Source organism: Periplaneta americana, chromosome 7 (genome assembly GCF_040183065.1).
Source record: "Periplaneta americana isolate PAMFEO1 chromosome 7, P.americana_PAMFEO1_priV1, whole genome shotgun sequence".
NCBI classification, from domain to species: Eukaryota; Metazoa; Arthropoda; class Insecta; order Blattodea; family Blattidae; genus Periplaneta; species Periplaneta americana.
Genome location: NC_091123.1, coordinates 65,065,593 through 65,089,162, shown reverse-complemented (window position 1 = coordinate 65,089,162; position 23,570 = coordinate 65,065,593). Strand labels below are relative to the sequence as shown.

The 23,570-nt window shown below is 35.5% G+C and overlaps 1 protein-coding gene and 2 non-coding genes across 3 annotated transcripts in view; 1 reads left to right on the top strand and 2 right to left on the bottom strand.

The window, feature by feature from the left end:
* Positions 1-6,502: 6,502 nt before the first annotated feature.
* The window catches only part of LOC138703165 (prion-like-(Q/N-rich) domain-bearing protein 25), a 38,549-nt gene continuing 21,481 nt past the window's right edge, over positions 6,503-23,570 (bottom strand). The window contains exons 5-8 of the mRNA XM_069830828.1: positions 18,212-18,331; positions 16,176-16,322; positions 12,813-12,932; positions 6,503-10,424 (exon numbers count right to left, since the gene is read on the bottom strand). Coding sequence (XP_069686929.1) covers positions 10,324-10,424; positions 12,813-12,932; positions 16,176-16,322; positions 18,212-18,331 — 488 coding nt within the window. The 3' untranslated portion in view covers positions 6,503-10,323. The remainder of the gene's footprint in view (positions 10,425-12,812; positions 12,933-16,175; positions 16,323-18,211; positions 18,332-23,570) is intronic.
* Positions 7,965-8,041, bottom strand: TRNAC-GCA (transfer RNA cysteine (anticodon GCA)). Its single transcript has one exon. It is a non-coding gene; the product is annotated as a tRNA-Cys (tRNA).
* On the top strand, positions 8,162-8,238 carry TRNAC-GCA (transfer RNA cysteine (anticodon GCA)). Its single transcript has one exon. It is a non-coding gene; the product is annotated as a tRNA-Cys (tRNA).

Here is a 23,570-nt window from a genome sequence, read left to right as displayed (position 1 = left end):
CCTTCGTTCAAAGTAGTCGCCATGATGAGTCTGGAATCCTATTGATTTTTTCACGGCTTCCTTAATGTTACTTGCATTACAAATGCAGTAACTCTTGTGGTGTTGTAGGGTTTACTTAATTTTTGCAAATATTTAAAAACAATAATTAACAGTGCAATTTAGGTTAAATTGCAGTGGTAAGTTTCCAATTTATAATTATTACTATTCAGTAATATGTTAAAAGCCTAAAGCAGTAAAATGAATATGACGCTTAAGCGGTAAGAATAGGGAAATTGTTATGTGTGTTACGTTGGGAATACTGAATGTGGTATTTCACACTTACCGCGTATTGGTTTTGTGCAGAAAGCAAGCAAATACGCACGATCTCGCACAAAAAATATTTATTAAGGAATGTAGTTGCAACAGCATGATATTGTAAACATGAGTTTCAGCAATAAAATAAAAGGGAGAGAACATGAAAAAGTTAACAAGTTTTTGAGTTATGAGGGAAACGCTTCATCACTGCACAGTGAGTTTCCAACGTTTTGAATTTTGAAAAAAAAAATATATATATATATTTTTTTTTTAAATCGTAAAATATTTTTTTCGTAGAGCAGAAGGACAGTGTGTCATACATACCAATTTTCATTATTATACAAGATACAGTAATGGAGGAAAAAAAAACGTTGAATATTTCCAAAACCTTTACTGCTGTAAGCTGTACTTAACCCCTTAAATAAACTATAATTTATTTATTTAGTAGTGTTACATATGGGTACTGATCTCTAAATATAGTGGAATTCCAAAGTCAAACTATGTGGTATATCAACATTGTTAAAGTGGTGTAAGTGTGAAGAATGTAACAAATAGAAATTCAGTAGTGTGGAGTTAAGTTAATAATTTTTTTCTAATTGTTTTGCAGCCATGCGCAGAATATTGAAGAAATCTTTCAGCTGCACAGTCCTGTATGGCCCCTTTGGCAAGTACAGCCATAAATATCTTCAATTATCTATAATATAGAAGCTATAATACATTTGAATTATTTTATAAAACTAACAAACAGATTTTAATTTTCTGTAAACTTTCCTTGTGGAAAATAAGTTTGATATATATCGCAGATACAACGGAATTGTACACGTTATCCATGTAAATCATATGGGACATAGCAATACATACAGTAGCAGCACAACAATAATCTCTGTATTCAAATGAAAATGGTAATGGGCCAGTAGCGCATCGTAGTTAAAGGTTCTTAGACGGAGCCGTCCCTATAAAAATCTCCTACAGAAAACTTGGCATTTGTTGGTGTTTAATAGTAGAATAAAGATTTTCAATAGATTAGAAACATCGAAATTATACTCGGCTCGTTCGTTAATAACGGTCAATATATTTGGAACTGTTGGTATCGATAGATGTTTTTGAGATAGGTTATATAGCCTAGTAATAACAGAGGCTCAAACTTTACTTACAATAGAAACAGGACGGGGTGGTTTCCCAGCGGAGTCTGGCTAATAAAGCTATAACTAAGGCGTGCAGATCTTACGCCTTGAGTCGTTGCCAACATTTTTCTAGCTCTGAGTTTTAAAAAATTCTCTTGGAGAAGAGAAAAGAAACAATGTCTGACACTCCATTCTTGATGTTACTTGTCTGCACTCTCATTCATTTTACGGTAGGTCGTAAGCCTAGTTGGCATTTTAGGATAACTTTGCAATAATAGGATGAAGGAGTCGTTTAGTTATTCGCTGACACAATTGGTATCCCTAGTATCCCACAAAATGAAAGTTTTTCAAACATCCGTCGGAGATGAGAAAACAACACAACGGAAATTCTAACGCGCGAATTAGTTTTGGCTTGTCCTTCGTAATACGATTATCGGTATTGTATGCGGTTGTGAACTTGTGATTGTAAGGACCGTTTTCGAATGCTTATTTGAGAACAATGAATTGTGTGTGTAATATATCGAAAGAGAGAAGGGCCGATTTCGTCTACAAGCAAATAAATTAAGGCAAGTCAAGTGCCCGTTATAAATTGTAATAACTGTTTGTTTTAAATTCCCAGTTACAGAAGTACACGAATAAACAAATAAAAAATAAATTAATAAACAAATACTCATGCTCGAGGCCCTGAAAATTTCCAATTTCATCCTAGAGCCTTCCTCAATTTTAAAACCACGAGCTGCGGCTGTAATGGGCTTATTTCGAAAACCTTTCCTTAAATTGCTCATATTTTTAACACTAGGAAGACTGGATATGATGACATACCTAGAAAGACTAAGGGGATCGTTTTTGATCCTTTGCTTTATAATGCCATAATATGTCGGAAAAATGATTTGGTTGTGTAGTATGTAATGTAATGTAATGTAATACAACGCGTTAGCAATATACGTATTTCTAAGCATCCTTCCCCCCCCTCCCACCCCACAGTTGTGAGAACTATTCCCAACCACTGAAGTATAGTCACTAAACAATATAATAATATTTAGCAATTTTATTTTGATTTGAAACAATCTCAAAGCCGTCAAAGCGGCTACTTTTGGATGGTATCGTCGACGTGTTTACGAATGTGCCGCTACTCCATGATTCTCAAACACAGTAATTTTCTCATTTTATGTATTTTACGTACAAAAGGATAGGTTTGAGTCCAAAACTAGTTACTAATTGAACAATATTACACTTTATTACTGATAATTACATCTCAAGTCTGATTAGTGTAATATGCAGGATGGAAGGTAAGGTAGTACATTAATATAATACTGTATAACGAACAAGAAAGTATAATACCATTTTGCTCGTTTTTGCCAGGTTTTTTAAAGAAATAATACTTTTATGCCGACATTTCGATCGCGAATTTTACGAATACGATACTGTTTAAATACGGTTTAATTTCTTGTATAACAACGAAGAGAGCGTTTGTTATGTTCACGTTGCAGTAGTAGGCTATTTTAAATACAAAATTCACAGATTTCGAATTAATCGATTGAAGAAACACTGGAAACATTGATTGTCGAGTCACGTACAGAAGGTCTAAGTTTGTGGTGAGACAGGAGTTTACTATTATCGATTTTGAAGAAAGGCTTTTTATGTAGCACTACTACATGTAGTTGCAAGCTTAAAACGTAGGCTAAGCTTGGGAACTAGATCACGTCGTTGGAATCGATTATACTCGTATGTTTTTGGTAAATATATTAATACTCCTAGGACAATTTTTGGAGAGTGAGAGAAAACAAGTGTGGATATTTAGTGGTACTGATAGAGATGTTAAAGTGTGTCTTGCATTAAGAATGAATATTGGGAATATTGCCAATTTTTGCAATTTAATTAAGGGCTTTGCTTTGTCTGATACGTAACTGGGGTTTTCTACACTACGTGGGCAAATGTGGCGATAGCTAAGTGAGAGGAGGCCGAGGACTGTGACAGAGGGGGTTAGATGGAGGGATAGTTAAGTGACAGGGAGATAAAAGTGACAAGTTTAGAAGGGGGTAAGATGAGGGAGTAACTGACAGGAGGAAGATAAAAGTGACAAGTTTAGAAAGGGTTAGAAGAGGGGATAATTAAGTGACATGAGGGAGATGACTGTCAATTTTAGAGGGGTTACTTGAGGGGGTAAGTAATTGACGGGGAAGATGACTGTGACAAGTTTAAAGGTGGTTAGATGAGATGATAGCTAAGTGACAAGAAGGAGAAAACTGACAAGTTCAGAGTGGGTTAGATGAAAGCGTAGCTAAGTGACAGGAGGAAGATGCCTGTCAATTTTAGACGGGTTACATGAGGGGAAAAGATGAATATGCTTGCATGTGGAGCACTAAAATGAAGTCGGAATTGCGAATGGAAGGACTCACATGCGTCATTTGTATGGTCATCTGCCTTCCGTGCTGCCCAAAAGTGAGGTGGGAATCGTGCAACTTTGGAAATGTGCCGGTAGTTGTTAGCCAAATACGAGTAGCATATTGTACAATCGATCGTCCTGGAAAATGTACATATGACATACATTGTAATGTACTAAACATTATTCACTACGGGAATCAACTTTCATATCCGAGCTCAAGGTACGGGAGTAAACTTTCATTACACAATTTCTCTCATAATCCAACCGGGACTCAACTTACATGTTCCCTAGCTGAGTCATTGCATGCGTTTCCTACAAGAACAGACTACAAACTGACACAGCTAAATTCGGGAGACGCGGATCCATCAACCATTCAGCTTCCACGTTGTAATCTTTCTTTTTTCTCTCATTGCCTCTCTCTTGGCACGTGCACAAATAATCTGATCCCTGAAGCATATCATAAACACCAGTAATTTATTCATAGTGTCTTTCATTGCAAATCCAGTATTCTCCAATCTTTCCTATATTCCGCCTTCCTTTAGTCTCCGTATATGATCCATATATACCTTAATGTTGTTTATCATCTGATATCTTCTTCTGCCCGAACTTTTCTTCCGTTCGCCAACCCTAATGCATCTTTCAGTAATCAGTTTCTTTTTCCCGTGGCTCAGCCAAGAACACCAGTTAGGAATGATGAAATAAGCTAAGTATTGGGGGATTCACCAGGTATGCAGATAAAGGAAGGCGAACTCGTAGAATTGGCATCTTCAGTGGTTAGTTATAAAACAGAAGATGTCCAATTTAATTCGGCGAAGCTCCCTGAGTTCGCGGATGCAAGCAACGGCAGTAGCGGGAGAGCCTGCCGCTGATTGGCCGGTACAAACGACGGGAACGTTGGTTGGAACTCACTGTATAAGATACTGTAATCTGTAAATGTTGTTCTGCTTTCCATATTATAATCTTTAATGTTGTTTAAGTTCCAATGATGTAGTTCTATTAATAACTATGTAAATTACGGAACAACAACTACTAGGTAATTATGATAACGCGATTATCAGTTATTTTAGAAGCCTGATGCACTATTGATCGTCTTATTGTCATCGTTTCAAACAAAAGTGATATATTTAGGTACTAGTTTATAAATCAAAACATTTTTTTCTGTGATTCTAGAAAGCTGCACATACATTCTTAATATTTTTAACCGTCTCTATGTATCAGGTCATCATTTCTCTCTTTTTTATTTCTCTTGATATGAGTAAGTATATAGCACTATGTAGTTTTGTGCGAGTAGAAGGTCCATATCACGAACATTTTAATGAATTGGAATGTTATAAATAGTTACCGGATGCTAAATAGAGTAAGTAAGATCTATTTTACTTTTTAAAAGATGCTCAAACTTCTGATTGCTTCGTACAGTGCCTTACAGAGGAAAGGTTATTTCTACACCGTCAGTAGAGGCAAAGGGCCAAATTCATAGACATTCTTAGCGCGGGCTTCCGGTGGATGATCAGCGAACTAACGTTTTCCTTATTCATAAACCAGTGTTAGCGATATGATATGATATGATATATGATATGATATGATATGATATGATATGATATGATATGATATGATATGATATGATATGATATGATATGATATGATATGATATGATATGATATGATATGATATGATATGAATCCTGTACAAGTAATCAGTCGATAGCCGGGGCTAGTGTAGCACGCTCGTAGCGCGGGCTAGCGAAATGTCTATGCATAGCACCCCAAGTTTCTTTAATTTTGGAAGTAGGAGTGTGGTATTACTGCTTCAGGTTCATGTACATGCTCCCTTTTAGGTTAGATGTTGCGAAGCAACGCTTTAACAGAGGTAATGCGGCGATGTGTGAGATTAGCTAGTTTTTGACGTTCTCTTCATTAGTCCGAAATATATTCTGACCACAATACTTTATATAATAGATAACTCAGATCAATTACATCTACCTATGCTTGCAAAGGGAAAATATGCCTATCTGTATTAGTATTAAATATGTGTGTATAATCGAATCTCCACTGTGAGTTCATTAGGCTTTATATTTTATAAATTTATGGAAAAACTTCACTTTTTGTATCCTTGATCTCGCTGGAAAAAATTAGCATCGAATCTATAATTTGATCAAAACATTTACTGGGAATACGAAAGGTTATTTTAGTGTTCCAAAATATGTTTGCTGGGTTTATGAAGGGATACTTTGGTTTTCTATAATTTTACCTAAACTTTTACTGAGTTTATGAATGGGTATTTTGGCTTTCTATAATTTGACGTAAATATTTAATGAGTTTATGAGAGCAATTGCTCATAACCAAGTTTAAACAGTTTTTACTTTTTTTTTTATTAATTTTCCGAAATTTTCTTCACTGTGACTAATGCCCTTTTAACAAATCACTTTTTTTTTAACATTGTAAAGATTCTATAGTAGCATATTAAAATTACGGGTAGTTTGAAACTCCTAAAGTGGATTGAAATGTACGATAAAAAGTAATGGTACCAATAATAAAATGATATTAAATAATTATTTAGGAACAGTTTCAAATTATTAATTCGTTTTATATGGTTTAACCTAATGTTTATTGAAACAATGGTAGTTATAATTAACAAAATTACTTGGTAGTTAAAAATTGATATAAGTATATATAAATACATAGAAAATGAAACATCAACAAAAGACATTAAATAACAATTTTAATAATGAATTAATTACACTAACTAAAATTAGATTAAAGTAACATTAAAATTAAGAAAATAATGGTGTAGATTGAAACTATAACACATAAATGCAGCTATTAATTTGAAAATTTCGTTTCGTTATAATATAAAACACACATCAAAATGCTTTACGATAGGATATTTTCTTCACCAAAATGCTAAGGTTAGAATGAGCAAAAACAGTAAAAAAAAAAAAACGATGTCATGCAAATGCTTTCTCTTTACTTTCTCATTATTCATGTTATATATCGAATAAAAATCCACAGTATTCCACAAAAATATGTATTCAATAAACTAAAACATTAGCAATTACGTATCACACTTTTGATTCTGTCTCGTAAACATTTCACTTCACCTTCATGCATTAGAAGTAATTTATGTAGGTCATTTTTATTTACAATGAGTAATTTGACTTGAATTCGTTTTGAGTAGGATACGTAATTCTATTGTTAAAAATTATAACTCTACACAAGACATTTCTATATTATTTCTAGAGATATATTATGTATTGTGTTTCGTTTGTAAATATTTTCTATTTCAGAAACAATGAAGAAGAAATGAACTAAAACCGAGTTTGTCCCAGTTTTTTTTTTTTTTTTTTTTTAGTGTCCTGTTCTCAGATAGTAAAGATATTTTTCTAGTAAATATAGTACATGTGCATATTATTACATAAATCAAATATCAGGTATTTAATATGAACAAAATCTGGCCAGTAGTTTAGGAGCAGAAAGTTCACAGACAGACGAAGATGATGTAATACAGTGTAATACCAAACAAACGTTTAAGACCAATTACTTCTTACAAATAACAATTTTCGAGTCTTCTATTTTATTAATAATTTATATTGAGACATATATCTATGTAAAGAGCATTGGGATATATCTAGTTTCGTCCACACCTGTGGAGTAACGGTCAGCGCGCCTGGCCGCGAAACCAGGTGGCCCGGGTTCGAATCCCGGTCGGGGCAAGTTACCTGGTTGAGGTTTTTTCCGGGGTTTTCCCTCAACCCAATACGAACAAATGCTGGGTAACTTTCGGTGCTGGACCCCGGAATCATTTCACCGGCATTATCACCCTCATATCATTCAGACGCTAAATAACCTAGATGTTGATACAGCGTCGTAAAATAACCCAATAAAATAAATATCTAGTTTCCGAGTAATGATTATTGGATTACATGTTTGTTACTGAAGAATTCTACATTCTTATTTTTATGGACTAATTTGTGGACATTAGACCATCGTATTTATTATTAATAATTCTTGCACTATTATATAAGAACATATTGACACAAAAATACATTCCAGGGATATATATCAAATCAAATATGAATGAGGTCTCGCCCACCTCATTGAATATTACACGACTAGTCTTAACTAGTCAGTTGTATTATTACTGATAAATACGAGAAAAATTCGTACCGGCACCGGGAATCGAACCCAGGACCTCTCAGCTTTGCGCGCTGAGCGCTCTTTACCAACTGAGCCATGCCGGGACACGATCCACGGCGCCGGGTTCCGCCGTGGATCGTGTCCCGGCATGGCTCAGTTGGTAAAGAGCGCCGTGGATCGTGTCCCGGCATGGCTCAGTTGGTAAAGAGCGCCGTGGATCGTGTCCCGGCATGGCTCAGTTGGTAAAGAGCGCTCAGCGCGCAAAGCTGAGAGGTCCTGGGTTCGATTCCCGGTGCCGGTACGAATTTTTCTCGTATTTATCAGTAATAACACAACTGACTAGTTAAGACTAGTCGTGTAATATTCAATGAGGTGGGCGAGACCTCATTCATATTTGATATATGTATACTGTTAGCAGTTTTCATTAAACTGATGTTGAATACGGCAACAAAGTCATTTAATATGCGCTCCTGCATACATATGACGTGCATCGTCTTAAATGCAGGTAGTAAAGCCGTAAAACAGTACTACGAGAGGGGTTCGGCCGGCGCCGTGGATCGTGTCCCGGCATGGTAAAGAGCGCTCAGCGCGAAAAGCTGAGAGGTCCTGGGTTCGATTCCCGGTGCCGGTACGAATTTTTCTCGTATTTATCAGTAACATTCCAGGGATTTTTGTTATTTTAATTGTTTTTGTAATTTTTACAAATTAAAAATATAAAAACAATAGTGCCATCTGATCTAGTGTACCCAAACACGCAACAGTCGAACTGTCGAGTATAAACTTATCGACTGGTGCCTGTTTTATCTCGCAGGCTCAATCGTCATAAAAATATATTTATGTCTAAACATGTGTCACTATTTCTATTTTTCTTTGATATTCTTCAAAAGTTTAAACCACTTTAAAAAGACAAACTAAGTTTTGGAATTTTTTGTGCTAGTATGATCCAACATCTTTCATAATACTGGAAAAAGTTACCACTGAAATAAACAAGTTGATTTAATATCCACAAATTAATTCACAATCTTAAGTGAAAGTTTTTCTCAATAACAATTATGTAATATAAAAATGAAAAATCACAAATAGAAAATTAAATGTTATATACCAATATTAGTAAAAGGAAGGCGGAAAATATAAAAGATTGAAGAATGCTGGGTTTGCTTTGAAATACTTGATCTTGGACAGAAAAGTATGAGAGAATGAATGCCAGTATTTGAAAGATCTTTACGTAATTGCATATCTTAAAGTTTAAACCTTGCAAATTGTTCATGGAAAGGTTACTAATAGAAATACACATTGTTTCTAACAGGACTTTACAATTTTGCAAGCATACAGACACATATTGTGAAGACTAATGCAAATGATACAGGTGTAATATGTTAGCAAATTACGTCAAGTTTTACTTCAAATAGTCAGCAGGGCTCGATATCACTGCCATTGGTCATACGGCAGACATCCCACCTGAAGTCAATTTCTTGCGATACTCCTTGAATCATATTCGGTGCCACTTCTTTAGTTGCAGCGGTGATTCGATTCGATTTCTAAGCTGAGCAAGATTAACTGGCAAGGGTGGATGATACACTCAATCTTTAATGAAATTTCAGAAGAAAAAATAGAAAGGTGTCAAATCTGGAGAACGATGTGGCCATGCAAACGGCCCACTTCGGCCTATCTAGCGACTTGGGAAACGGGCATCGAGGAGATCTCGAAATTCTGTGAGGTGGTGCGCCGTCTTGTTGGAAGTGAATGAGTTCTTGATCATCATCCTCGTCTATCTGTGGTATAAGAAAATTTTCCAACATATCGAGATAAACGAGACCGTTTATGGTTTGTTCTTGAAAAAGGAAAGGACCGTAAACTCTTACTTTGCTTACAGCACAACTGTTGCGAACATGTTCCAGAGTTGAGTGAGAATTTTCGATGCCCCAAATTCTGCAATTGTGGGAGTTTACTTCGATTCTTCAAACCACAACACACACTTAGTCATTTTCAAGTTCACCTCCCTGGCGCTCGCGGTGACAGAATTCGATACTACAATACTACGTCACGAAAACTTATCTATTTATCCTACGTATAAATTAATGTATCAATCAATTTTGTAAGTCTACTGCATAAAGCGCTGCACACTCCTAAAGTTGTGAAGTCCTTTTAGAAACACGGCGTAGAAGACCAGATATTTTTGCAAGAAACAAGATCTTAAACTTTTACTAGTTACTCTGTATTTTGTTTTATATACCAGAGATGTTAAACAATTTTATTCTCATAATAATATCAAATTTGAATTTTTAAAGCCATGTATTTATCTTTATTGCATATAACAAGAAAGTAATAGAAAAACGTTCTACCATTTTGGCATAATAAATACTTAATCACCGTATATCCGAAATAACTACCTTAATTCTTGTATTAAATAATTAAATATTCGAAGAAAAATGAGTGAAATCAGTAAAATGAAAGAACTGCGTGTGCTTGCTTGTTGTCCACTGCGGCCTGAAAGAAAGAAAAATATATAATTATTAATAGAAGAACAGGATACTTACGAATACAGTATTGGGCTATTTCACTTAAAATATTATTATATTTATGGATCAAAACATTTTATGAGTGGTTTACTCTTCATCTCGCGTCAAAAATTCTTACAGGTAACTCTACAGTACTAAATATCAAGCGAACCTATGCTGAAAGAGTCTATATAGGATGTAACTAGAAGTGGGGAAAACTTCAGGTATGAATTCCTCGTATGTGTACAGAATAAAAAATGATTATATCAACATGGGTCCGGTCCAGAAATGCTTGATTTCCGGGTAGGGCTTACGAGTACAATCTTGCACTTCAGTACTTCTGTTTGCTGGAATTATGATGCATTCTGCTTACATTTCCTTAGATAAATTGTTCAAATTTCGACCTCCTACCTGAATACAGATTGCAGCTCATCGTCTCGAGATACCATGCTTGGCCTTCACGCTCACCAGATCTCAGCTCATTGAACTTCTTTCTTTGGGGGCACTTAAAGTCATTGCGTGTTTTCAACTACTGTGGATAATGAAGGAACTGTCCATGAGCGGATTCTACAAGATTGTCAGACAATAAAAACTATGCCAGGAATTTGGGAACATGTTCTTATCTCGATGAGACGATGAGTTGCAGTCTGTATTCAGGAAGAAGGTAGATATTTTGAACAATTTTATTCATCTAAGGAAATGTAAATAGAAAACATTAAAGTAATTCCAGAAAACATAAGTACTGTTGTGCACTATGATCATACTTGCACGCCATCTCAAAAACCAAACATTTTCGGACCCATATCGACATAATCATTTTTCTTCAATATATATGAGGAATCGTAACTGATCTACTATAAATTGCGCTTCCACTCTAGTCAGGTGCATTCCAACCCATATTAGGTGACTACACTAAAGTTCGCTGTGTATCCAGGAGTGAACTCTTATCGTAGATCACCAGTCTACGATCGAGGAATGCTATGGAATGATAATGAAATGAAGCTCTGACAAAATGATGTTGATGTCTAATACAGAAAACGGGAGAACCGCGAGAAAAAGTCCAACTGCGAACATGTCTGTCAATAGAAATTCTCAAATCTGATCGTTTGTGTGAGACTTTGAAACTTTGGTCTAGAAATAATATTATTTATAAAATTTCACCAGCAATTGAAAGTGTCGAAGCTAGTAATTCTTCTGAGTTTACGAGTTTCTTCAATATTTTATAAAATTATCAGTACCACGAAAAATTTTCAGCTTTTGGATAATACAAAAGAACTCAGAACAATATGTGCACCCACCTCAGTTTAGTGGGAATTTTATTATTTAATGAGATTTTAAACTTTCACTCGAGTTTGTAAGGCCTGAAGGATCGTCTACTCTGTTGAGTGCATTACCCTTGACTACTAAAATCTGAATGATCCCAACGGAGTATTCTATTCTTCTGGTCTTGAGTTAGCACGCAAAATGATTCAGAATTTAATATTAAAACTGAGAGAAGTGATAAGGCCGAGCAACATTTTGTCAGACAAGATGGACTTGGGGACTCGTCATTATCAGCATTTAAATCGTATTTTTAAATAACTGTGTGGAGAACACAACCCTGGAGTGTCACGGATTGTTTTCGATGCTGTCTTCATTCTTTGACGGAGACCCTCCTCGTCGTTGGCGAAAACCAAATTGTCCATATCACCTTACAAAAATAAGACCAAGTTGTTAAAATCTGGTGCTCATGGTGGCCAAGCAACAGGTCCAACGTGACTAATTCGTGGATTAGGAAAGGTACCATTCAGAAAATGACGAACAGTAACGCGCCAATGCATTGGACAGCCATTGTGCTGGTATCACATGCGTCTCACGGCCATAGACACATACTCAAAGTAAGAAGAGTTTCCTGGAGGAAGTGGAGGTAAATGTCACTGCTAAGGCGCTATGATAAGAATTTGGAACCATCCTCAGATACGGACACACGCTTACTAACTTATTGATAACTGCCACAGTACCCATAGAAAGCACTGGTTGCTCACTTTCAGGTACTGTGCTCACACTTGATCGTGAAGTAGCGGGAAAAAGACGAGTCGCCGATACCAGTTGTGTGACAAAAGATGTTTGCCTTGGACTCCCCAACTATTCCACTTAGTTTGTGTATTGAATTCTGAAACTCCTACATTATTTTAATAGTTGAACTTGCAAGTAGTTTCGAAATATTTCGGATATTTAAGTCCTTAGACACAGTGGAAAATACAACACTCTTCTTTCGAAAAATATGTCTTCGCTTTCTTTTCATTATTTTTGACAAGTTGTTGTATTCTCGCTTCACAGCATTCTGTCAAAGAGTAAAGAGCTGAAAATGCTTGAATTAAGTAAAAATTTTCCTTACCGATACACTGGCTATTGTCGTCATTGGGACTGAAGTTCGGGCCACAACGACAAATACCACCGTCACAAATTGCACCATTTGCCACGCACTCTCCGGCTTCTTCACACATGTCATCCAGGGCTGCAACAATGTGGAAATTAAATGACTTAGAGTAACATTGTCAACTAATTAGCAAGCGAATGACCTTCAAGTCATATGCGTGCTCGTGGAAAAAATGTTAATCAGTAAAAAAAATCTCTCTTAACGAAATAATCGACTTCTCTCAGCTTCGTAAAGTCAATCTTTCAAATCGCCTCTGCCCGCTACTTGCATGGGCCAACCTGTAGGAACTGGATTCGTTACTCGCATTTCCGGTGCCACAAGATGAGCAAAGACGGCGTTGTCGCAAATATTCGTAGCTCACAAGTAAACATTCTCAAGGGGGCAGATAACAAATCCATTTTTTTCTTTCTCCGTGTTAATAATGTCAAAACAAGTGCTTATACAAATTTTGGCCATTCAAGCGCAGAGCCACCCAGAAAGTAAGATTCCCTGAGGCCGTTTACAGAAAGAAAACATAATTTCATGGAAAGATTTATTGGAACAAATACAGCAATTGTTGAGCTATTTTTCAACATATTCCCCATCGGGACTTACATATCTGTCATACCATGGGATCAACTTTTGTATCTGTGTCATTGAAGTCTGCCGCCAGATATCGGAACCAGCGTGTGATAGCCTCTCTATTGATCCCACGGTATTGCAAATGTCCCAATTCCGGTGGCGAATATGTTGGAAAATAGTTAATTGCTGTGTCTGTTCCAATAAATATTTCCATTAAATTAGATTTTATTTTTGTAAACGGCCCCAGGGAAACTTATTGTTTACGGCCATTGCGGTCGAGTGGCCAAAATTTGTGTAAGCACTCGTTTTTACATTAACATGATGAAAGAAAAAAACTTTATCTGCCACCATGAGAATGTTTGCTTGTCAGTTGTCACCATTTTGAATGAGTAGACAATTCCACGATCGTCGGTACTGTCCGGACCAGATAACTAGCTCTGATAGTTAACTGGCCAGGGCATTAACGAACACAAAATCTGCCTGTTTGCTATCTGTTTCCGAGTAGAGAGGATGAGAACTAAGCTGGCTGAGAGGCCGCGCTCTAGCCCGGTACCGTCCACGTGTTTTACCTAAGACGTCAGAAGTCAGTTCTTTCTTTGCGTTAGCAGTAGCAGTCAAATCATAATGCATATGTTATTTCAGTTGTAGATACTGTTGAATAAAATTCTTATTTCAAAGGATTGTAGTGAAATAAGAGATAACGAAAATATAACTGGAAACCCAGAAGAGGTATCCTAATTCTCTGGTTCCGACAAAGAGCAGGCCTACAGCGTTGTATTCTTGCAGGTAACTACTTATAAGGTTGGCTCAGAATATTATCAATAATTATTAATTTATCCTTTGTTTTTTTACCCTTTTAGTAGACCGACTATGATTTCTCGTGTCATGGCATTTTTAATATTTACTGTATTATCTCAATTTTCGAGAGCTTACCGCAATTATTATATTAATTAAAATCATTAAAAATAATACAATTTTGTTAAACTTTTAATTTCTTACAGATTCATAAAATTATATGAGGCAGTTTAATATTATTTGAATTCAGTCTTGTGTGGCAACAATAATTTAGAGGTCTACGTGATCTTTTACTACACTTAGACACCAGTATGTTCGAAAGTTATTAGTTTTGAATGTGTAAGGATAAAATACCGATTCGCGTGTTTTTACACCATTACTAGATAAAAGGCTTAAGTCCTAAAGCGGTCACAAAAGAAAGTTGTAAATTTGAAGTTGAGGGAGTATTACCTAGAAGTAGTTACTGTATCGATTTATTTTAGTCGTTTCAACGAAGGTGACACCAATCTCAGAGGTATGACATTGATGATGGAGTTTTGAAAACTGCATTGGAAGAAGAACCACTATCAAGTACATTCCACAATCAACTCTTTTCTGTCACTTCAGTTTATGAGTAACTTACCCTCACAAGATCCATACAAATTGACGATTCCACAAACCGAACGATAAAGTAATTACTCGAAAATTCTTCAGGTAATCGATAATTAAAGAGAATCTGATGTACGATGAAAAAGTAAGCAACCAACAACAAGCGCAACAATTTGTCGCGAAAATCCCTCAGACGTTTAGCGCAGAAGGTTTGTATATCTAAATCATCAGCAAGAGTAGCAACAAATTTAACTAGAATTCAAACCATATACACAACACGTGTACATAGGCCTATTTCAACCGAACAATCCTAACAGCAGAGCGAACTTTTATAAAAATAAGTGTTACAGATTGTTCTTATCAATATAAATAATACGTATATAACATCTTTTTCTCGCCAGGTTACCTGATATTGCTTCCATTCGGTGAGAATTATTCTATGAATAGCACGTGCAAAACAGCTTTATTTTTGTTATTATAAGAGAATCTTTTCTTTATTGGTCCTATATCTATATTTTGTAATTGATTTTCTTGTTATTTGCTGGTAATTCGATTTTTTATTAATATAAAACTATGGTTGATTACTACGAACACTACATGCAAATGGAGCATCAATATTCTTTATCTCTATCTACTTACGCATTGGACGAGGAAGCCCGTCTATTACTGCTTCAGTCTGGCGGGAATCACAATGTTTTTTTTTTTTTTCCGCTAGACGGGAAAGTGGGTAGAGAAATAAAACTCTCTGTAATTCGACAAATCCGCTTTGTATACAAAACTATGTTGTATGTTTGGTGTTTGCTGGTATGCTTCACATATAACTTAATTCAGATGGTAGGAAGTTGATGCCGAACTGTATTCGCAAAAACTGAATGGTTTGTGTAATCGCTGCCTTTAGTCAAAATAAAGCTAGTTTTACTAAAAATATATTACGTTTAACATCAGCAAAATTCAGTAATGGGAAGATATGGCCGTTTGACAACTTACAGCCTAAATATTGTATCTTCAGACTATGGTTTAGTCGATGACTGATTCTTTGTGTCGACGACACGCCAATAACTTTGACGAGGCCCATACGGTAATACAAGATTTCTTCATTTTCAAGTTAAAAATAGTAGACTTAATACAGCCAAATTGAACTACTATCAGAAAGATAACGAACTATCAAAGAAAGTAATTTTAAAAGAATAGTTTGTGTTTTTTTATTATTAAATTCACTGTTAAATACTGATGTCCAAGAAATTTTTAATAAACCTCGTAAAATATCTTAAAGTATAAAGCTTTTTATACTAATAATTTTATACTTTTTACTGCTTAATCACACTTGATAGTGATTGATGAGATATGAAGACTATTATATATTTTGCATCGACTTACCGATATCCCTGAAACATTTACTGTTTGGTGGAATGTAGTGGAAGCCCTCTGTGCATCTGCAACGTCCATTCACACCACACTCTGCCCTTACGAGGAACATAGTGCATTGCTCGTTCTCCACACAAGGGTCCCCCATGTTGTCTGCGGCTGTTTACACAAAAAAGATATCACAGAGAATTAGATGTATTCACGTAACATTCAGAGTGCATTCCTGTGATAGAATTCAATATATTGTGTTCTTAATAGGATTATTGAGTAATCACGTTTTCAAAGATGAAAATGGTTCTACAATAAGAATAGCCCCAACGCTTCCGTTAAATGTCACGTTATGTCTGTGTTAAATACAGGTATACAGAATTTTTCAAAAGTAGTGCATAATTGCAGGTAAAATTGAACGAGTGCATTTGGGACGAAAAACTCAGACACGTCTGAAATTTCTTTGGATAGTAATCGGTGATTTCGTTTCAGAGCTCCACACCACGCACTGAGCTCTCTCTTGAGCTTTTGTCATCTTTGGTAATTATTCAACACCTGCATCACTATAATACGAGTAGAATATAAAATACAAGACTTTTTGAGTTGCTTTACATGACACCGCAAACCTCACACCTATAGGTCTAATAGTTTCCTTAAAATCAGAATATGAGATCAGAGAGGTTTCATGTGGACATTGTGTGTAAGGACTAACAAAACGTATCAACAGTTAAATTGTTACCGTAGTAACCATAGTTCTGCACAAAACAAATGAAATATTCCGTACTGATAAAAAATATTCTCTTTCAGATAATTATAAAAACTATGGAGTGCCATTTAAAAATGTTCTCAGTGACGTCATAACTCGAACAATAATAGTCACAAAAAGAAAATATATTTTTTTCAAGGGGGTTCGGAACCTCAAAAATGACGAAATTTTGAAATTTTATTTTATTGTTTCATTGTATTCTATAGACGTTAGGGATTACAATGATATATGACACTTAAAATTGGAAAGTCTTTATTTTTATCTTTTTTATTTATGTTGCACCTGTCAATTGAGGCCGTCAGAAGCAAAGGGGATAAGTGCACTTACGTTATTTTCCATAAATGTGATTAAAAGTTACTAAGCATTCTTAAATTCCGGGAAGTTTTAATTTTAAATATTAATGTGGTTAAAAGATATATCCCTTTATCACTGAAATTTTAAATATTTTACGAGTAGTTCACCCTGGATGCATTTAAATATTTTTTTTTTAGAAATGTCACTTACACCTCTTTGCTTCTAACCACCTCAATTGATGATTCTTGTCAACTTTGAATGAAGTTTCCCAAAAATTGTATTTCGTTTAACATATGTCCCATTATCTCAGTTTCTACCTAAGATACAAAGCTCAAATTTTTACCACATATTCTCCATAAGTATTTCCTACTTTTTAACACAGGGAAATGTTTCTATGTTGGATAGTTTAAAACTAAAAAAAAAAAAAAAAACTCTCCTTTTTTCTTTCCAAAATTCAGTTTCATAATAAAACAATTTTAATTTGTGAAGTTTTCATAATAACTAAATGTACTTGTGTCTACATCATCAACAGGCTTCCTATAATATATGGTAAAAGTTTTATTTTTCTATATATGAAGGTTTCTGAGAAAATGGGTCATGAACTTGGTGAAATTTAACATTGTGGAGATAGGCGATTCTGAACCCCCTTAAAACATTCCCTTCTAAATACAAGGTTTGATGTGTCGAACTGCTGCAGCAATTTTTGAAAGTGAAGTCTTTCTTGACAAATGATCTTGCTGCTTTTGGCGTAAACAGTAATGTTGCATGCGACGGTTGCTGCAAGGCTCCATAGAGCCACAAAATAAAAATTGGTAAATCGGGAGACAATAAATTGTTCCCTCAGCACAATCCCGCTTTCAAACTTTGCATCCGTAGTTCTATGAAAAACGGGTACAAATTATTTACAGTGAAAACACAGAAAGCGTTTAAGAAAAAAATGGAGAAAGAGAAGAGGCAATTTCACAGCATTTGATTGACTTGGCAGAACAAATTACTGTACCTCTGATGCAGGAGTTGTTTTGTCGACTCTGTATGTAGTTGACTCTGCAGCGACAAACGTCCCCGCACCTTGAGTTAGGAGTCACGCATTCCAAGTCATTCTGGCAAGGCTCGTCCAGATCTAAAATTAAATAGAGAGTTATTATTATTATTATTATTATTATTATTATTATTATTATTATTATTATTATTATTATTATTATTATTATTATTATTATTAAAAATGGAAAAGAGAAAAATAACAAGTTCAAGATTTTAAGATTTTCAAACAACTTCACACCAAAAAACACCCCTTCTTCATATTCTTTCTTCCTTTCTTGTAAGGATCCTTAATATACACAGTGAATCGTAAGTAATGTCATTAATTTAAGGGAGTTATTCTTTGAGAAATTTTAAATAAAAAAGTTTAATAGAATTTTGCACGTTTTTGCTTCCTTTTCGAGATAAAAATTGCTTTATACGAACTACTTCATAGCGAGTTTTGAGAGAGCCATTGATTTAAGTTTCAATATGGTGAATCAATTTAAGAGAGAAGTTATTATTATAATAAATGATTGAACCAATTTTAGTTTTGTCCTTTAAATGCGCAGAAATGTAGTCCGAATAAATGTAACTTTTCATTCTGCAAAAGAATTTTACAATGCTACATTTGTTCGGATCAAATTTCTGCGCATTTAAAGGACAAAACTAAAATTAGGTATCTGAGCGTATTGAGAATTAAATCAATGGACTTCACAAAACACGTTTTGTAATGTTTCGTGTAAAAGAATGTTAATTTCGAAAAGGAAGAAAAAACGAGCAAAATTGTATTAAACTTTTTTGTTTGAAATATCTCAAAGAATAACTCTCTGAAACTAATGACATTACTTACGGTTTACACTGTATATGGCTGCCGTAGGACAGGATCTGGCTCCCGGGCGACAGATTGAACATTAACCGGTAAATTGCTGCCTACAACGGCGGAAGCAGAAATAGATTATGAAACCTACCTTAGAGTATACATTGAAAATTTCGTTCTTCCGTTCGTGTATAAGCTTGATGTGAGAATATGTTGTCACTCACTAGTCTAAGCTAATTAACTGAAATTATTTTTATTTCATACTCATTATTATCCAGAGTTCCTCTATGTGCGGATTCGAGCGAAAAACTTCATCTTTCCTCTGTTAAAACTGTTCTTATTCGGACAAGTTTTTTGTCCAACATTAAAGTGTGGTTTCAAATTTCATCATTAATCTTTGTATAGCATTTTTGGACCATGTATTGTGGGTCCTTATCACCACGGCATGGCGCGTCCTCAGGTTGCGGTAGAGGAAACGGCCTCCAGATATGGAGGGTAGCTGCGAATATATTGAATAAGCTGTCGTGGTCAGCCGATAAGGGGTGGTCCTCCAGCTTGGGGGTTGGGCGAAGGGCTAACAATCCATCACCGTAAAAACAGCTTGTTACGAAACCTAACGATAAGACCTTTGGGGAAATTGAGACGTAGATGGGAAGATAATATTAAAATGGATTTGAGGGAGGTGGAATATGATGGTAGAGACTGGATTAATCTTGCTCAGGACAGGGACAAATGGCGGGCTTATGTGAGGGCAGCAATGAACCTCCGGGTTCCTTAAAAGCCAGTAAGTAAGTAAGTAGGTAAGTAAGTAAGTAAGTATGTATAGCATTTCTTGAAAGGGGCACTGCATTATAAGTAGGGAGCAAGAATATTGGCGGATGGAGGTATACCCCTTCATACTACCCAACCCACGTTCCACCCCTACTTTAGCTGTAAACGTTCTTCGAAGGGTCGCTTCCGAAACATCTTTCACTCCTCGCTACGTAACCTAAAGTCTGTAACATCGAAATAGTGTTTATATATAAACACTGTCTGTGTGTCAGTATTTAGTGTAATTTCTGTGCGCAGCATTATAATTATTTCATTAAACAACAGCACATGTGAACACTTCATTTGTTACCATACAAACTACTGGTATACAATATGTGACATGATTTTATAACTACTATACTGATATCGAATAGCATTCATATTTTGAGGTGAATGAACTAAGAAAATCAGTTTAATTCATATCTTCCAAGTTCGACAGTCTTAGAGAGGAATTGGCGCACACAAGACATGGACTCAACTCCACGCAGGAGGAGATGAAGAGGCTAGTGCAAGAAAATGACCATCTCAAACAGGAAGTGAGTGATCTGCAGCAGTACACACGCAGAGACAATATAATGCTATTTGGAGTTCCGGAGATTGATGAACAATCAACTTATGAAGTCATTGACCAAATATCGGAAGTCATAGGCAGTAGTGAATTGGTGCAACATGATGTAAGCGTAGCACATCGCATACCATCCAGGCCAGGGAAGACGCGTCCTATTGTCATCCGCTTCACAAAGAGTAGAAGTCGTGATGAATGGCTCCAGCTGTTCAGAAATGAGGCCAAAAATGATGGCAGCGGTCCTGGGATTGCGACAAAGGAAGTCAACAGGGACATTCCGGCAGGAAGAATCACAGCAGGTGACCAACTGACAGCAGTGACCAGAGACCTTTTGAACAAGACAAAGGTTGCAAGAAAAGATGAAGCCAGTCCCGTGAGTAAAATCACTAATGTTGACGATGTAAATAATTTGTAAATAGTATTGTGTCGGTACCTAGGTTTTATTTTATATAATATAATTGACTTCACAATGACTAGTAATACTATATTACATGAAATCCATCAGTGCAAATTTAATAATAATAATAATAATAATAATAATAATAATAATAATAATAATAATAATAACACAATGGTTTTTACTTCACTGCAATGATTATATTTCACTTAAACTTATAGTGACCTAATTCCTGTTTTCCTCATTCTCTTAATAACCAGAATTTCAATCATATTACGAAAATTTTAATTTGTTGTATTAAAGTTTTTTTTAAGTATTCGTAAACACTATAAATAATTCCTTTCGCTTGGCTCCACGTATCCGCTCCCTTTCTAGACATGTCGCTCAACTAGGCACAGAAGCAATTCCACTGTTAGTATTGAAAATTACTGTTTGAATATGTACACAGTGAACAGACAACAGCTACGATGACTACTCTCTCAATACACAACGATTGGCTTGCAAGCAACTACACCCGAACGCATCGACACACTGCCAGTCAGTCATCCCAATGGACAGGTCAGAAGAGAGGGGGTGGTACGTGCAAAAATGTGCTATGTACGACCCGCCAATATCTTTGCTCCCTACTATAGTATAAGTTTCAATAAACTCTCTTCAAACAGAAACTTACTTTTACGAAAGAAAAACACGCAACAGCCCATGAAGGCCCAAGGCCGACCAGCCGCCTGCTGACCTCACTTCCACATATCTCAGCAGAGGTGAACGATTATCCAACCATAATGGAGATATCGTATGATTAGCACGATTGATCCCTGTAGCCATTTTAGCTGGTTTTTTAAAGCCGGATTTCGCTTTCTATTGTAACTTCACAAGTTCATCACTATTCTGGTTGAGCGCCGATCCCATACACTCGCTGAAATTTCATGATAAATTTCTTCCCCAGCGCTCATCCCGTAACGCGAGTCCTAGGCATGATGTCTTAGCCCACGACGCTACGGCACGGGACTTATAGATTTGTAAAGGTGAGGGAATAAAAGTGTAAAAATTCAGTATGAAGATGGATAGGCAACAGTAATATGAAACCAACTTATAAATACATGTACATGAACTCTGCAACCGAGTCTGCACACAATAGGCTATCACCTGTTTGAGTGCACCCAGAGAGTTCTACCAATCCCGCATTATGCAAAGAAGTAATGACAGTGAATTTACATAGGATAATTTTCTGTACACATTGTGTTTAATTTTAACTTTCTAGATGCCATAAAGAGGTTCTTGCCAATGGGATGAGATGCAGTCACGTGCATTTGTTTACATGCGGAGTCACCTTGCATGAAATGAAGATTAGACCCGATTTGACTCATTGTGCGCCCTATATGCGGTGATTGTTTTAAGTCCGATAGGTGGCCCTGGTGACATTCGTGAACCCGATGCTGACAAGTGGGCCATACTGCCTCCGCGCTGATAGAGCCACTTCCCATCCTCAAAAATAGCCTGAGAATCCTACTGGCTGACAATGTCTCAACAGTTACGTTTGAGCAATATGTAGGCGCAGAATAATGAATGTATCTCTCTCTATCATTTACTTTCCATTTCCTTCTCACTCTAACCGTTTCATCTGCACAATTTTCGTGCGGGCTGTACAATTTCTGTATTACGTTTATAAATATATTTTAGCTGAAGAGCAATATGCCCTGAAATTTAAAAGCAATTTATTACCTAGGTTTCGTCCTTGTTGTGTATAAAATAATAATAATAATAATAATAATAATAATAATAATAATAATAATAATAATAATAATAATAATCATCATCATCATATCATCATCATCACCATCAACATCAACATCATCATCATCATCATCATCATCATCATGGGCCCAAGTAAGCAGCTACAGTATTGCTAAGGAAAAGAGAAACACTTCGGTGGATCTAATGGATAATGTTCGTGATGAATATGTTTATGATAATGACAAAATAATAATAATAATAATAATAATCATCATCATCATCATAATCATCATCATCATGAGCCCAAGTAAACAGCTACAGAATTGATAAGGAAAACAGAAACACTTTGGTGGATCTAATGCATAATGATCGTGATGAATATGTTTATGATAATGACAAAATAATAATAATAATAATAATAATAATGATAATAATAATAATAATAATAATCATCATCATCATCATCATTATGGGCCCAAGTAAGCCGTTACAGAATTGATAAGGAAAACAGAAACACTTCGGTGGATCTAATGCATAATGATCGTGATGAATATGTTTATGATAATGACAAAAATAATAATAATAATGATAATAATAATAATCATCATCATCATCATCATCATCATCATGCGCCCAAGTAAGCAGCTACAGAATTGATAAGGGAAATAGAAACACTTCGGTGGCTCTAATGCATAATGATCGTGATGAATATGTTTATGATAATGACAATAATAATAATAATAATAATCATCATCATCATCATCATCATCATCATCATCATCATGGGCCCAAGTAAGATTCATAAGGAAAACAGAAACACTTCGGTGGGTATAATGCATAATTATAATGATGAATACGTTTATGATAATGACGACAATAATAACAATAATAATAATAATAATAATCATAATCATCATCATAATGGGCGTAAGCAAGATTCATGATGTAAAGGGAAACACTTCGGTGGGTATAATGCATAATGATAATGATGAATGCATTTATGATAATGACGACAATAA